Source organism: Aspergillus ruber (assembly GCF_000600275.1).
Source record: "Aspergillus ruber CBS 135680 unplaced genomic scaffold scaffold00003, whole genome shotgun sequence".
In the NCBI taxonomy this organism is placed as follows: domain Eukaryota; kingdom Fungi; phylum Ascomycota; class Eurotiomycetes; order Eurotiales; family Aspergillaceae; genus Aspergillus; species Aspergillus ruber.
In genome coordinates, this window is record NW_024467299.1 from 333,298 (window position 1) to 349,708 (window position 16,411).

General features: G+C 46.7%; 7 protein-coding genes across 7 annotated transcripts; 3 read left to right on the forward strand and 4 right to left on the reverse strand.

The window, feature by feature from the left end:
• Window positions 1-322: 322 nt before the first annotated feature.
• EURHEDRAFT_210622 (uncharacterized protein) lies at window positions 323-1,058 on the forward strand. The gene is made up of 3 exons (XM_040777975.1): window positions 323-466; window positions 546-989; window positions 1,049-1,058. The coding sequence occupies exons 1-2, from the start codon at window positions 380-382 to the stop codon at window positions 831-833; spliced, it is 375 nt and encodes a 124-aa protein (XP_040642107.1). The 5' UTR covers window positions 323-379; the 3' UTR covers window positions 834-989; window positions 1,049-1,058.
• A 26-nt stretch (window positions 1,059-1,084) lies between these two features.
• Window positions 1,085-1,586, forward strand: EURHEDRAFT_210637 (uncharacterized protein). The gene is made up of 2 exons (XM_040777976.1): window positions 1,085-1,357; window positions 1,426-1,586. Exons 1-2 carry the CDS (start codon window positions 1,225-1,227, stop codon window positions 1,545-1,547), a joined length of 255 nt encoding a protein of 84 aa, XP_040642108.1. The 5' UTR covers window positions 1,085-1,224; the 3' UTR covers window positions 1,548-1,586.
• Window positions 1,587-3,831: 2,245 nt separating this feature from the next.
• Window positions 3,832-5,115, reverse strand: EURHEDRAFT_448296 (MFS general substrate transporter; the record flags this gene model as incomplete). Its single annotated transcript, XM_040783731.1, has 1 exon — window positions 3,832-5,115. A coding segment is annotated over one exon (1,284 nt), but the record flags the coding sequence as incomplete, so codon positions are not given.
• An 854-nt stretch (window positions 5,116-5,969) lies between these two features.
• Window positions 5,970-6,840, reverse strand: EURHEDRAFT_374509 (uncharacterized protein; the record flags this gene model as incomplete). Its single annotated transcript, XM_040778643.1, has 3 exons — window positions 5,970-6,111; window positions 6,171-6,454; window positions 6,712-6,840. 3 exons carry the CDS (start codon window positions 6,838-6,840, stop codon window positions 5,970-5,972), a joined length of 555 nt encoding a protein of 184 aa, XP_040642110.1.
• A 2,688-nt stretch (window positions 6,841-9,528) lies between these two features.
• Window positions 9,529-13,068, forward strand: EURHEDRAFT_448043 (putative DEAD box helicase involved in nonsense mediated decay; the record flags this gene model as incomplete). The annotated part of the gene is made up of 5 exons (XM_040783714.1): window positions 9,529-9,861; window positions 9,918-10,276; window positions 10,327-12,350; window positions 12,404-12,497; window positions 12,552-13,068. 5 exons carry the CDS (start codon window positions 9,529-9,531, stop codon window positions 13,066-13,068), a joined length of 3,327 nt encoding a protein of 1,108 aa, XP_040642111.1.
• A 141-nt stretch (window positions 13,069-13,209) lies between these two features.
• EURHEDRAFT_471369 (uncharacterized protein) lies at window positions 13,210-14,448 on the reverse strand (the record flags this gene model as incomplete). The annotated part of the gene is made up of 2 exons (XM_040785330.1): window positions 13,210-14,028; window positions 14,097-14,448. The coding sequence occupies 2 exons, from the start codon at window positions 14,446-14,448 to the stop codon at window positions 13,352-13,354; spliced, it is 1,029 nt and encodes a 342-aa protein (XP_040642112.1). The 3' UTR covers window positions 13,210-13,351.
• A 319-nt stretch (window positions 14,449-14,767) lies between these two features.
• EURHEDRAFT_408767 (polysaccharide deacetylase family protein) lies at window positions 14,768-16,380 on the reverse strand. The gene is made up of 4 exons (XM_040780910.1): window positions 16,090-16,380; window positions 15,741-16,017; window positions 15,281-15,685; window positions 14,768-15,231 (listed from the first exon to the last, which is right to left on the reverse strand). The coding sequence occupies exons 1-4, from the start codon at window positions 16,193-16,195 to the stop codon at window positions 15,090-15,092; spliced, it is 930 nt and encodes a 309-aa protein (XP_040642113.1). The 5' UTR covers window positions 16,196-16,380; the 3' UTR covers window positions 14,768-15,089.
• Window positions 16,381-16,411: the final 31 nt, after the last annotated feature.

Here is a 16,411-nt window from a genome sequence, read left to right on the forward strand (position 1 = left end):
GATTTCCCCGGACGTTTCCCACCTGGTGCCTGAGGCAATAGAATCCCATATTGGGCTAGTGTGATTAACGTTACCAGAAAGGGAAGATTGTTTCCTTTCGTTTGAAGAAATAGTCAATAGATTCCTCCGAGACTATTAACTTGATCCTTGAGCTAGCTGTGTATGTCTATTCAATTGCTCGCCAGTCACAGCTGAATGCGTGAATGTCAAATCCATGTCCATAGTTGGGCAATTGTACATAGCACGATGTACTGGCTACTAAATTACGCCACAACGCTAATTGACGGTAAATTAGCTGCTGAAGTTGACTACCTTGGGCGCCGTTTTAACTCCCTTTTTTTATCAAAATCTTATTCTATCAACTTCACGTGCGCAGGATATGCTTTTGCTCACTGAGCTGTACTCAGTGCTCAGTGATCAGCTCACTCTTCGCTCAATATGCGCAGGGCAAAGGTTCAATGGTGACGTGTGTAGATGCTATCCTTAAGTCCGTTTATAACCACTTCAGACAAAAATAACAAATCATTTGTCTTATGGAGCCATAGAAACCTATTCCTTATTTGAATGGTCTCCTCCCCGTCAATTCGCTCGTAGTCTTACAAACCAACCCGCCTGCAACAGTCGTCTCTGCACCGTCTTTCTCCAGCATCTTCTGGGCAACTGTCATTATTGTGATATCCTTATTCATTTTCCTTGACCGAGCCACTGTTTTCTCCTGGTCTCTGCTAGCCCTATCTCCACCTGAAGCTATGACTGTTCGCTCTCCCCGCATCAAGGCTAAAACCTGGTCCCGAGTACTATCGACAGAGTCGCCGACAACTGGGAGAAAATGACGTGATGATATATCAGAATATTAATGATGTGGGTTTTTCCAGTATTTTACTTTCTTGGGTCTCCAACAAAAGGATGGCAGTACATGGACAAAGACCTAGTTGAGCGTTTCAATTTGGATGGGTCTGTTGGAGAAAAATCTGTCTTGAATGTCGATGGTTTGTACATTATGCTTCATTATCACTGGAAAAAAAGACACTAAGTCCTATCCGGATAGTCAGCAAATCTTCCAGCTCACTTTACTTATGCTCGTGTCGGCTTATGCTGCAAATCGGCCGGGAGCATTGGTGTACGTTGAAAAGAACGAGCGGACCAATATCAATCACTTCTTTGGACATGTGAATGATGTTGGCCTCACTGAAGCTGATGTAATAGATTAGTGGGATCTTAGAGATGAGGTCCTTAAAAACCCTTTGTTACGGCCAGATAAGCTTGGTCCTTCTACCAAATACTGGTAGAATCCGTAATCATTTCGTGGTGGAAGTTGATATAAAACATACAAAAGGCCATAATAGAAACCAGAAAGGTGAGTGTACCTTCCAAATAAGCACAGTTCGATTGATTTGCAATAGGCTATAACAGACTGATCATAAGTGTTGAATTGGTCATATTATCACTGTGGAATCGAACGCATAAGCGGTAATGTGCGGGGCCATAGATTGGTTATAAGGATCACAAACCCTTTCATGCAGTACACCAAAACTGGACGCCTGTAAGCCTCATTCTGTCCTTATCGAACCATACATTGAGCCTCCGTTTTGGGAAAAGGAAAGATGACGTTGAATGCACCCTGGCTAGGAGCTCTCGTCCGAAGCTCTCTCCCATTTTTTCCAGTCCGTCGTATTGTGCCTTTCGAGAGCCATGCGATACTGCGAAAAATCAGGCAAGTGTTCAACGCACGTCTTCCTGAAAGCCGAGAAGCGCCCTAGCAGTAGGTTTACCGTGGAATACATAAGATAAGTGGATTTGATTGTATGATCTAAAGAGTTCGTATTTACCTTCCATTTCAGAAACATAGAGATGCTCTTCCGAACCATAGTCACATGATATGCCAAAGCTAATATGAATAACGTCTAAAGTGCGGGTTTCGGGTAATATGTAGACCTTCTGTTATGAGATGATATCATGGTGGGCGTGGTTTATTTTTGAAGCAGCAACAACGCATGAAACTACCGTTTACTCCGCTCTTTACGCGTTTGAAATTGTAACATTCGACGTTGGGACAGAATTTCAAATATTGTATTGACCATAATGGGTTCAGTGCTTCATGTAATTAGGGTTTGAAAGAGCGTCTTTATGTTTCTGACAATGAAAGCGAAAACGGCCACCACTATATTTGTCGTCAAAAATTCAGAGTCTTCAAGAAGTCTAAAGTAGCAGAAGCGCATGTCTCAGGAGTCTCCTGGATGAGTCAGTATCCTGTGCCGGGAATCATCACCGTCCCCTTGAAATATCCCTTCTCAACACTTCCTCCCCCTGTTCCATGGCTTCAATTGCCCGACTTCTTGAACTGATGCAGAGCCACAGTGTCTGGCAATGAAGGTACATGGCATTTGGATTTTGTTTTCCCAAAGAGTCTTAGGTCCGTAGCAACTGGAGGCTGCGTAAAAATGCGGTAGAAATCTGTGGAGGTTGGAGTTCGCTCAGTCTATCGACAGCTCACCTTCTGGAGTCATAATTCCGAATATTCCTGATATCGCGGAATGAAAACCAGGAGGTTTGACATCACCATTGAAGAGAGTTGACATGAGAACGGCACTCCAGAAAAAGTCCGGGCGCATAAAGCGCACGCTGATACCGTCAAAGAGCATATGTCATGGCCAACAATACATTCAACAGAAAAGTACCCCAATGCATGTGCAAGTATGAGCGTATCTTGAATTAGATTCACAGGTCGAAAGCTCTCTGGCCGGAGAGCGGTCTCGGCCGATGATGTAGTCCTTCCATGACCTCTTTTGTCCATCGCAACGGCGTGATACCCAGCTTCAGCTATTTTTGGAAGCACACAGCGCCAGGAATATGCGAACTCCGGAAATTCGCGGGCAATAAGCACTGAATTTGTCGCCGACGATGCGATGGTCGTCTGGACTTCGATTCAAGGATATGGTATCGCAAACCCCAGGGTTCTGTATCTATGTAGCGTTCAGCTATACCATCAGGCAGTGGCAATGGAGGTAATTTATCTGATTGGCTCATCATATTCTAGCAGCTAGGGCAAATAAAGCGGGCTCGGTATACTGCTAGGCTTCGGGGAAGACAATGGATCGGTTGAATGGACTTAGTAAGAAAGACGATTTTTGACAAAACTGACTATCCCTGCGCTTTTATCAATTCAATTCATGCAAGAAAGAGCATGAAGTCATCAGAAACTGGTCGACCTTGATTGAGACGACACCATTGGAACCCAAAGAACCTTCGAAGTGTGGCTAGGCGTTTTAGGGTAGTTAGGTACTGGCCTGACACACCCCAAATGGGCATGTAGGGCCCTGGAGAGATTTCACAACATACGTAACAAAATAAATGTTTGATGAGAGATTCTGGAATTCTAGTGAGATGGAACAAAATCTAAGTGAGAAACCGAGAAAGGAGATATTTGGTTAGTAAAAAACTGTTTGGATTCTGGGAGGCTGGGGGGCTAGTTAGTTGCCTGAACCGCCTAGGTGATGACCCAAAGTGCCAAGCTGATGCTTCAGGCATCATAACAAAATCAACCAAGAGATATTCGGTGTGACTGACACAACTGCTTGTTAGTCGTTCAACTGCCAGATTTATATCACCAACTTTGAATATGACTACCAATAACAGGAATCATCAGTGTAGGCGGAAGAGCTATACAGCCTACGACTCCAAATTAAATAGATGTTGATAGGCAACCAACTGCCATTTCGAGGTGTCTACCTACGCCCACAAAGTGATCCTCAGCACAGTCGGACATCCGCCGATATGAAGTACGAGCTCCATATACGAGCAACGTCAGCAAGTCACGATCATGTTGCTCGATCATTGCATGTGCTCTTTTTCTTCACTCCTGAGGATCCGCACGAAAACGGCACATATCAACGCACCAAGCATGGCACTCCCAAAGCTGAACCACCAGATAGCCCGCAAAGATTCCAAATCCAGCGAATAGCCTCCTGAATTCGTCACTCTTTCGCCCACTGTATCCGCAACAGCGGTGAAAATTGCCGACGATAGATTTTGCATGGTGATGAGCAGACTTCCTGCCGCTCCCTGGAATGACTTCGGCACATTGGAGGTGATGAAGATCGATGCCGCCGCGAAGGAGAGATCCGGGCCAAAGGTGCGCAGGATGATACCAGGGAAGGACAGGGCCCAGTATGACGTGTGAACGGTCTGGGGAAAGAAGAACACCGGCCCAAGACTGAAAGCAATCATGCTGGCAATTAGGATGTAGTGGCCGGGCAGCACATGCAAAGTTCTAGCAGCTAACCATGTGGCAACCGCCCCAGCAACAGAAATCGGTATCAAATAACATGAGACAATGATAGGTGGGCGGTTTTGAATTGTTAGGGAGAACCGCACAGCGTAGAACATCCAAGCCCCGACGTATGCCCCATATCCGAGGAAGTAGGATACGATCAAAGGTAGAAAGCCGGATGTTTTCCAAAGTCGATTGTCAATAAATGGTCGACGTGCTCGACGTTCGACGAAGTAGAAGGCAATGAAAAGTAGCACGCCAACTATGACCAAGGCATAGGTATATGGCATCCAGTTTGTCGGCGCTCCTTGGGTAAGGCCAAAGATCATCACGCCGCACGCGGAGACGCTAACAGCTGCGCCAAGAAAATTGAAGTCTTTGATCGACAATGCCTCTCCCAATGCAACAGATGCGGATGGCCGAAGGCAAGGGACAGCCCAGATTGTTGCAGGCACGCGGAAAAGATATATGAAGGTACTAGAGGCAAAGACCCATTCCAAATTTGCACTGAACGCGCCCTCTTGTAAGGCGCCTATTCCAAAACCCATTGGGATCATGGCTGGCATCGCTGCAAAAACCCTATTCTTCCGTTGACCTGGTCTATAGATACGTCCGAACATACTCATGGCTGTAGACTTAAAGACCCCCACAGCTAGGCCTTGCATAGCGCGCACGAAAAAATATAGCACGATCAGTGATGGCTTAATCGAGAAGACCCCAATCAGATTCCATATAGTGAGCCACACAAAGGCCCCGATTACCAACCATCGTGACTGGGTCAAATCAGCCAAGGATCCAGAGACGACAACCGAGACGCCATTTGCGAGAAGGAATGAGCCGATCAGTCACGGCGACAAATGACCCGCTAGTTCCAAGTGCTGATATTAGGGTGGACTGGCTGGTGAAGCAAAGTGTGTGTTGGCAACATCCTCGCCCTGACGGGGAGTACTCGCCACGACAGATGTGTGGGATAACGATTGACTCGGTAAATGAGAGTCGTTGGAATTGATTCGATCACTGGAACAAAGAACCACATGAGACTGATCGTTGTGCTCCCCTGGCATGTTTGATTGTTTCATCAAGGGCTTGGATGAGGCTCTTCCGTATGGCGGTTAGATAGCGGAGGTGTCGCCTTCTCGCTGGTAGGATTTATGATCAAAGTCCAACTTTATCAGACAAACCCACCACTTTTGCTAAGCGCATACATTTTTGCTTCACTCGAAAATCTTTATACTACCAACACCTCCATGAAGGTCCTTTGGAGGTTTTTTGGAGGTGATAGTCGAACGCCCTCATAATGCCAAGACCTCTACCCTAAAAGAAGCCCTTTGCAACAATAACGCCTTGGGGACACTTGGAGGAAGGCTTGAATGTCGCCGAAGATGAGTTTAGTTAAATATTTTGTTTTAGCTGAAAAACATGGGCTCAGAACCATGATGCATTCATCCATTTGGTCTTTTTGCTTTGCACATAAAAATACCCACCCCCTTCCCGATGCATACCTCGAAATTATTTCGGTGCAAGGCCAATAGTTCACCAATACTCTCTTTTTTATGCCCATAAACCATGAAAATTTCTGCGACGAAGTCACTTCGCAATCAAGTATTCTAATAATATTGAACTTCTCGACTATCTCAAAATACAAGCATTACTAGGCGCAGCCTCCGCAACAAAACTGTATTTGGTGTCCCTTTATCGCTTAAGTGTCTTTGAGAATCGCACCAGGCTTTGCAGGAAACACACAGCCTTCGGGAAAAGGGTTCCGCTTTTTGAAATCGTCGCACACATTTTCCATTGTGACCAATTCAACGCTCTCGTGGCTTTTGAAGTATTCGATCAGTCTGTTCAGCGTTAGCATTGCTTCTGATAATGAGTCAACGTTTCCCCAAGAGACACATACCGCTCGTGCATAAGCAGCACATGAGGTCTACCCGGCGCATCAGGGTGAATTGAGATAGGAAAGACAAATTCGTCATATTCCCGATAGAAGTAATCAAAATGGTCTCTCCAAATATCTTCCACACCACAGGCATTGACAAATCCATGGCTATTTGTGGCCGATTTTATGAACATCATTGGCGGTAGGTCATTTATATACAAATTCCCGGGTATTTCGACGAGTCCAGTCTGCTTGCCCTGGACTAGAGGCTTCATCCATTCTTCCGCCTTTTTAGTGTAATCAATCTTTGTCCATTAATCCCCGTGCGTAGATAATAAGTCTGGCAGTCGTGGTGGCTCAAGCTGTGGTCGTACTCTAGGCCGCAGTCAAGTAGCAACTGAGCGCCCTCTTCGGATGTTTCCCACCTATAAAATGACACGGTAAGTTCTAGAAATTTTTTTTTTTTTTTTTTTTTTTTTTTTTTTTTTACAAAAAAGTAATCAGTGAGGGATCTCTAAGTTTCTTACCATCGAGCAACGCTTCCCCGAGAGGGCTTTCTCACATAATCTGTCAGCAATCGAAAAGTCTTGTCGAGAACGTCGCGCTGTTGCGGGATGGTCATCTCGGCGGGATTTTCATGCGTGTAGCCATGAAGACCAATCTCATGTCCAGAGTCTCGAACTGCTGCCATGTCCTATGGGAATGACTCCAACGTATGTCCGGGGATGAACCACGTGGTCTTGATATCGTACTTGTCGAAGAGCTTCAACATGCGCTGTGTCCCTATTGTGGCACCTCAAATACCTGAATAGACATTGATATTTCTGGTTTCTCTTGCAATGAAATCGGCATATATCACTGACCTCTGCTGATATCATTTGTTGAGTCCTCGCCGCTGTATGACCCGAGCCATCCCGCGACGGCATCGGCGTCCACTCCGTAGGTGATGAAGACACATTTCTTGGGCATTGTCGAGTGGGTTGCTAGGCACGGACAATCTAGGGTTAGCTTGTTAAGAGTAAAAGCAGAAAAACGCTCACGGGTGATGTAGCAGGCGAGGTTTATAGTTTGACAATCCCTTGGAACTGTATTTGCGGAGTGCGGAACAACCCCGGCATGATTATAATGAGTATAATAATTGATTGGCTTTGGCTGGTCCGTTATAGGACCTAGGAGCGACGGCTGCCGTGGTGAAAGTACCGAACTTTCACACCAAAAGCTCTTATCCCGGAATTGGAGTAGCCCGTCACCATCATTGTCGAATATCCGCGGTACACAGAGTTTATTGATAGATAAATTTCCTTTAAGTCACCATTCTTCAACATGGTCTACACGATACAACTCTTACTTGAAAATATTGGGGACTTATCATTATCTCTGCTGGTTGGGCTTATCTTTTGGGTTGGCCTGGAGACGACAGATTCGGATTCGGAGCCAAACTTCAAAGATTATGTCAAAGTTAAGATTCTCCAAACCAATTACAATGATATCGACGCTAGTCTTGCTTAAGGGCTTCGGTAAGCGCCGCTTTTTTCTCTCTCAAAAAGAGTAATAATGACAGGACATACCATCCTTTGCCTCGGGTAATAATACTGATGACAGCAGGTGTCCTACGGAGTATCCTGCGCTCTATACGCTCGGTCCTTTGGAATTATCAATCAAATTACCCTCCAGATTCGTCATGGAACAAAATAGCCAAAATCAAGCTAACATGAATGAGTTTCATTCAAATTATGCGATAGTTGGTGTAGACTGCTGGGTTTTGATGTGGGGGATATCGACCCCCTAATATCGAGCCAAATGATTGACTGGGGTTTTGACCAAGACTTGTTTCCCTCTCCATGCCAAAGAGAACGATATCTCAAACGTGGTCGAGGAAATGAACAAGGTAAAGGAGGTGCTGGAGGATGATCAAGTGACGCTAGGTTGCATTGCTTGTGAGATTCAAGGACAGGCTAGTGAAATATACCACTCCCGAATGTTCCTCGAAAATCTTCGCTCTGAGGTTCGTCGGCTGCGGACTGGACAGCTAATTGAAACCAAGGAAGGCGATCAGTTTGTCACGGGCGTTATAAACCCTTGACTTCCAGTCGACAAACAAGTATTCCAAAACATCAGCAATATTTCTGTGGGGGAATGTAAGGGTTGTGGTATTCAGTAGAGTGGTTAACCGAAATAGTCGACCGAATAAGCGGAAAAAAGCATTCACATCAAAGTCATGTACGATACCGACTACGTGTATTTCAATACAATACTATTCAGGGAATTAAGGGGACCAGAAAAATGCAAAATTGAGTAAGGATTGGCAAGTTTTTCAAAGTAGGGCTAGGAAATGAATGTCAGTGAATAAGTGGTGAAACTGATTTCGATCCATCCTGTAAAGCAGAGGCCACCCAAACAGGGAAATTTTATCCCCACGCAGTTCTAGAGACGGAAGAATTGCCTCGTAGTGTTTCAAGAGGAAAACCCCAGCATAAGGGGCAATCGCTGATGGACCACGAACGCATGTCCCTCTTCTTTTCATTATGAATGGAACAGCTAGCTTTTGTCACCCACAGGGGGTAGTTAAAAGGAGTTGAATCGACATAACTTACAGAAAGTTCGAAGAGTAAAGCGAGCCACTGTAGCGATGTGGGAATATGTCATCTCAAACTGGACTCCCAGGGACACTAGTAGGCAGCGCACTCACCATCGGAGCAGGCGAAGGGCCAGAGAACAAGACGAGGATTGAAGGGGTTTGTCAGGGAAAGCAACGGGGTGAGCAATCAGGTTGCTCAGTGAATAGCTCAAGGTCGCTCAGTGGGCCGCTTAGGGCGGCGGGGTGACTGGCTCACCCTATGATCCGGGAGCCGATTGCAACGCGAAGCAGCAATACTACCATCAACATTATTACTAGGATTATTTTTAGACGTAAATAACCGTCAGTCGTATCAGAGAGAATGTTTTGTATGCTCTCCATAGCTGGTACCTGTACATTGTTACCAACCATGCCTTGGATGTATAATCAACGCTACAAGCAAACGAAGGACATGCAATCAGTGAATTGGACAAATAATTTGCGTCTTGTTTGCTCTGATTGAGGACAAAGAATAAAAGTACCAGTGATATCTTTTGAGATTTTTCTTGCTTAAGAACTGCTTCATCCCAATTGAATGACGACAGTCCCGACAACCCCCAACTCCCACGTTCCCACAGCTTCTCTCTCTGTGTCTCTCTTCGTCCTCTCCATTGTCATCCCATGACTTCTCAGCTCTTCATTTTTATTTCTGTCTAAAGCTCTCATATAGTTTCGTCAACCCCAAGGATGGAGTCGTCAGAAGAACTCGAGCAGTCGTTGTCGTTTATCCCAGAGGTTCAGGTACGGCTGATGAACCTTCACATGGGAAACACCGTTCAGGCCAACCCGGACATAAAGAACTACTGTACTCAGGCTAGAGAGGATGATGCTACCGAGGGTGAAGCATGGACCATGAAGCCAGAGCTCCCATCCTCGGACGAGATCCTCGGAACTGACTTGCTAGAGGATGACGAGGATTGCGTCGAGCTCATGCCAAACCACATCAGTGGGCCGTGGCCATCTAAGGACTCTTACCTTAGAGCCCATTACGAGCTTTTACGAGAAGATGCTGTTGCTCCCCTGAGAGATGCGGTAGCCTATGTGAGAGATGATCCTCAAATGAAGGATACCCCCGCGGTATCTATCTACGAGAAGGTTATTAGCTCCTGACCAGCATACCTAGCTCACATCTAACTGAAATACAACCATAGGTCCATATCACTGGGGTTACTTTTTCGCAGAGAGGCCTGGCTTTCCGCGTTCGATTCTCGACTCATCGCGCCGGCAAAACTATCGTCTGGGAATACTCAAAGCGTTTGATCTCCGGAACCATCGTTGCACTTTCTCCAGCCAATAACTGTTTTCGAAGTGAATGTGTTGTTGGTGTCGTGGCTGCCAGGCCTGTAGAGGGAGTCAAGCAACAGCCACCCGAGGTCGATATTTTCTTTGCCAGACCTGAACAAGCCGACTTCGACCCTCATCAGGAGTGGATTATGGTGGAGGCAAAAACTGGCTACTATGAATCACTAAGGCATACTATGATGGCTCTCCAGAAGATGCGCAAGGAAAGGTTAGTGCTCCCGTGCCAACGTTTTCTAGTACGTTTTTAATGTGAATTAGCTTCCCTCTAGCAAAGTATATATGCTCCTTGGAGCGAAACTTTGAGCCCCCGGAGTACATCGAAGAACGCCCTATTCTCGACCTACATCCAGGTCTCGCTAGATCCGAGGAAGAGGGCAAAGTAGATATCCTCGAGGCCTGGCCCAGGTCCCCAACCGGCGACCTAGATGCAACACAGTGGGCAGCCCTTGAACAAATCCTCACGAAGAAACTGTCGATAATTCAAGGCCCCCCAGGAACTGGAAAAACATTTGTCTCGGTCGTCGCCCTGAGAATTTTGTTGTCGAACATGAAGGAAGGGGATCCGCCTATATTTATTGCAGCCCAAACAAATCATGCGTTGGACCAGCTTCTGACCCACATTTCAAGTTTCGAGACGAACTACATCCGTTTGGGAGCGAGAAGCGGTGATCCCGAAATAAAAAAGCGAACTCTTTTTGCTGTCAGACAGAGGGAGCCTGCTGTTACCATCCAGGGAAGCGTTTTTGGATCGGCTAGGAAAAGGTATCAGAATTTCATCGCGATTATCTCCGAGCTTTTGCAACCGTTTACACAGGAGGATGGCTCTTCACCACTACCATCGTCTCTTTTCCTAAAGCATGAGACTTTGACTCGGGAACAATATGAATCACTTGAGCAAGGTGCCAGTGGGTGGGTTCGTCCTGGGTCGGAGGATGAAGATGTCGATCCGATAGTTGCTTGGATTGGAGATGAAGGAAAGGAATTCCATGTCAAGTATATGAAAGAAAGCTTTGGATTTTCTGAGGATGAGGTGGATCTCGAGTACGAGCAACTGAAAGAATTGGAGGCAGAACAGGGGCTTGATGGAGATGAATATGATGGTCTTAGAGGCCAATACACGGCTATTCACGATGGGTTCCGTGGACGTGGTGTTGGCTCCATCTCTGAAGCGGCGGCCCTCGACTATCTCAAATGCTTTGATATGTGGAAGATTCCGCCTAAAGCACGAGGTGCTGTTTACAACGCCCTCCGAAAACTTACCAAAGAAAAGATCTTGTCCAAGTTTCGCACTCTACTGGCACTGTACAACGCCAATTGTGAAGATTTGCAGATCGGAAAGTGGGAAAGAGACTATACGATTCTTCGAAACGCCAAGGTTATTGGAATGACAGCAACCGGCTTGAGCAAGTACCGAGCGCTCTTGTCGAGTTTGAACCCCAGGACTGTGTTGATAGAAGAAGCTGCCGAAGCCATTGAAGCGCCAATTTCTGTTTCTTGCTTCAACTCCCTTCAGCAGCTGGTCCTTGTCGGCGACCATAAGCAGTTGAGGGGGCATTGCTCTGTTCAAGACCTTGGAGGAGAGCCTTTCTATCTTGATGTGTCGATGTTTGAGCGACTCGTTCAAAATGAAATGAAATACGTGACTCTCAGACGACAGAGACGAATGGCACCAGAGATACGTCGCTTGCTGGGACCTATCTATGGCGAGTTACAGGACCACCCATCAGTGGAGGAACGACCCGAGGTCCCTGGTATGGAGAATTGCAGGTTATTCTTTTTCAATCATAACTGGCCGGAGAACAGCGATAGTCTATCATCGAAGTTCAACGAGATGGAGGCGCAGATGGTGGCAGGCTTCTTCGTCCATCTCGTACTCAATGGTGTCTCGCCCAATAATATCACAGTGCTGACATTCTACAACGGCCAGAGGAAGAGACTGCTAAGATTGTTGAGAGGTCATCGTGATCTCCAGGGATGCTACATAAAAGTTGCCACAGTTGATTCGTACCAGGGTGAGGAGAATGATGTTGTGATTTTGTCTCTTGTAAGAAGTGGTGAAAAGAAAATTGGTTTTCTTGCGACGGAAAACAGAGTCTGTGTGGCACTTTCGCGCGCGAAACAAGGATTCTACATCTTTGGAAACGTGCATGCGCTTAAATCTGTGAGCGATCTCTGGTTTCGAGTAATTTCCATTATGGGCGAGGATGAAGGTGAATCTCGTCGTATCGGGTCCGCCTTGCCCTTGAAATGCTCGACTCACGGCAGGAAGATGCTCATATCAGGTGCGGCTGTTCCTGTATTGTGATTCTTTGAGGAGCTTACTAACCGACGACAGAGCCTTCTGACTGGGAAAAGAGAAACGGTGGCTGCGATTGGAGCTGCAACGGAACCCTGCCTTGCGGACACAAATGTACCCTAAAATGCCACAGGTGAGACATCTCGATATACCGATTGCCCATATGCTAATACCTGTATGCCATTAGCTTCTCCCACAACGAAGTCCTTTGCAAGCGAATTTGCGACAAGATCATGTGCTGCGGACACATCTGTGACAAGGCTTGCTCGAACACTCACATTTGCGTTTGCTCATGTAAGATGGCCGTTGACGCCGCCGCCGCCGCCGCGATAATGGAAGGAAACTTGATTTCTAAGCCTGTTCCTGAGCCTACTCCCCAGCCAGCTCTTGTACCCGTTGTCAAACCAAAGGTATCGGAGGAAGAGCTTAGGCGTCAGAGACTGGTTAGCGAATACCACGCCTACGCAAATGGTGGAGCCCAGGAACATGATACGATTCTTGCGAAAGCATCTACAAAGCAGCGGAGCAAGAAGCAGAAGGCCTGTAAAGTCGCTATTGGAGACTTGCTTGGGGATAACACACCTGAGACCATGAATTACTTAAAGTCTGACAACAAAGAGAATGTTAAACCTCACGAAAATGGGGTTGGTGAGCACGAGATGCGAGGATCAAACTCAACGCCACAATGGAGTCTTTTGGACTGAGATCGTGCACGAAAGATTGTAACGGGATTTGTCCGTGTTATAGGCTGTTGCCAAATATTCTACCCTCATCTACCTGTGTTGCATTTATTGTTCTCAGACTGTCGACCATATATTTATGTATCTTTATTGGCATAAGAATAACCACTGGTATTGTACAGTTATCAACCACTATTGATTTTAGATGAAGCTTTGCGGGGCCGCGGTGCCACCGAGAACCCAAAAAAAATTGGACGAAGTGGGTGCCTTTTCCGGTCTCACTCCCCCCTCCCCCCGAGCAGCAGTACTATATGTCTTGCTCAGCTGTTATCCTCTCAAACTCAGCTTGTGCATGATCCCACACCCTCTCGATCATCCCTTCCTTCCGATACCCTTCCAGCAGATCTACAACATCCTGTCCAGCCTCTGTTCCATCATAATCGAGCGAATACACCCCACTCCCAGGCTTCCCATCCACACCCTTAGCAACACTCAAACCCTCCGCCAACTCAATCCCATCCCTCTCGCCCCCATCATCTCGACCGGGAAATGCACCACTAGTCGCGTGAAAAACATTCCTCTCCCCACTCTCCTGAACCGGTACCAGAATCCATCTCCCAGCCAATGCAATAAAGCACCGCATCACAAGCCCCACTGGACCTGGCACGTGGTCAAAAAGAGCCGTCTGTACTGCACCAGGGGATATCTGTAAGAAACTCACGCCTGGTGCTCTGGCAGAGAGGGCTTCATGGCCGAGAGTGATCAGAGTGGTTAGATGGCCGCGGATTGCATACAGAGGTGTGGTCAGGGCTTGCATATCGGAGGGGTAGAGAGTCCCTTCTTTGGTTCCGCCGGCGATGTTTATCACCCGAGAGAGATGACCTGTAGAGCGGGAGCGGTTGAGAAGGGGGAGGAGGAGTTGGGTAATGCGCAGGCGTGTATAGAAGGCTAGTGCCGTGAGGGCATGTAGTCCTTCGGATGTTTCTAAAGTTGACAAGACAAAATCAGCCAGAAGGTCAGTGATCAAAGGATAGCTGATGGCAAAAACATACTTCTACGGTCAAATATAGCAGCCCCAGCTGATAAAAAGAGGACGTTGACGGTATCTTCCAAGCTCTTGATTTTTTCACATAACCTATCAGCCCCGCTAACTAGACTGACATCTTCCTGAATGAAAACGATACAAACATCGGGGTTTAATGATTTACACTCTTCGATGATGCGAGTTGCAGCTTGCTCTGATCTTCCAACAAGATAACATTTTGAGTTCTTTGATTTTCTGACAAATTCCTTCAAGGCAGCTTCACCAATGCCGCTTGTTGCGCCGACAAAGACAGCAACCAGATTGGGTAGTGATGCTGCGATGGTGTCGTTGGATAAATGGACTTGTGAAAGTGTGACCATAGTGCAAGTAATAAAAGTATTTGACCAAGACTAGTAGTTGTACTAAGCTACTAGAGATATATATATGAGTACATCATCGGATTTCGAATTACCGGTCGGGACGGCTTGATTCCGTTAGTCTGGTCCGGGGAAGGTAGATCCGATACCCAAAAGCGGCAAATATATGTTAGTGATGTGCATAGTCATAGACACCTACTCTTTCCTTATCAAACGGCCTTTTGAATCTTTGTCGCTATTTGTATCAACTATGTGCGTATACTGTACAGGGGTAGAGACCCTTAATCTAGCCCAATGCAGCTAGTTTCCGCAGTGGATGCAGCGCGAGTTATAAGCTTGGATTCTATCTCCATGTGATAGTATTCTCCTGCTACTAATACTCCAGAGTAAAGCGCTTGAGACTTGCTATATTCATATTCATTCAACCGGATCCATCGGCATGAATGGAGCAGCAATCAGGGTACCTCCACAAATCACTACAAAAACGCGGGGCAACCCGTTGGAGTCGAGATTCGGAGCAATTGGGGTAATGTTCGTTGGAGTAGGTATAACTATGCCGAGCAGTTCAGCCGAGAATTATCAGAAAATATGATAAACATTCAATCATGTCCGGAACATAGCCCAATACTATATGATAGACTAAGCTAGCTCTTTTCTAGGACTGCGCCTGGTTTCGCTGGCAGGACCGCTCCCGCGGCGGGAGCAACTCGTTTCTTGAAATCATCCGACAGCTGCTCCATGGTGACGAACTCTACACCATCGTGCTTTTTAAAGTGCTCAATGAGCCTAGCCATGTCAGATCAAGATCAATGATAACATACTCGAAGAAACATACCTCTCATGCATCAAAACCACATGTGGTCTCCCACTAACGTCCGGATGAATCGTAATCGGAAAGATAAACTCATCATACTCCCGATAGAAATAATCAAAATGATCCCTCCAAATATCCTCAATATCTCTCGCATTCATAAACCCATGACTATTCGACGAACCCTTGATGAACATCATCGGCGGCAGATCGTCAATGTACCAGTTCGCCGGGATCTCCACGAGACCTGTCTCTTCGCCATTGACCATGGGCTTCATCCACTCGTGTGCCGTTTTGCTATAGTCAATTTTGGTCCATGTGTCGCCCGTGCGCAGGTAGTAGGGCTGGCAGTCCTCGTGAGACATGCTGTGGTCGTATTCGATGCCGTAGTCGAGGAGGAGTTGGGCGCCTTCTTTGCTTGTTTCCCACCTGTATCCATGTCAGCACAATACCAACATTCGTATGATTGGGAAATAAGGTCTACCATGGCGCAACACTGCCTCGCGGCGGCTTGCCCACAAACTCAGTCAACATCTTGTATGTCTTATCAAGGACGTCCCGTTGCTGCTCGATTGTCATGTCCTTGGGGTTCTCGTGGGAGTATCCGTGAAGTCCAATTTCGTGTCCTGCGTCGCGAACAGCGGCCATTTCCTTGGGGAAAGTCTCCAACGAGTGTCCTGGGATGAACCAGGTCGCTTTGATGTCGTACTTGTCAAAGAACTTGAGTACTCGCTGGGTTCCCACGGTGGCTGCCCAGACGCCTGTTGGTGGACGGATATGATGTTAGAACATTGCATCCCTTCGCTAAATAAGGGAGAAACTGAAGTGCATACCGCGACTAATATCACTGGTCGAGTCTTCACCACCGTACGAGCCCAGCCATCCCGCAACGGCATCAACGTCAACGCCGTATGTGACAAGAACGCGCTTCTTTCCCATTATTGAGCAATTTGTGATTTGAGTGAGCCGTGACTTGTCCAAAACAGTCTGTATATTGAAGAATTGAAAGAAGGAAACTATCGGTTGACTTTTAAGTCAGTGTCGAAGGTGGGGGAATCCGCGCGATGACCCCTCATCTACTGATTCGGTTATCATGAGCTCTTATCTACAACAACATTATAGTCCATCTTATCCAATCCCCGATATCAGGATTAT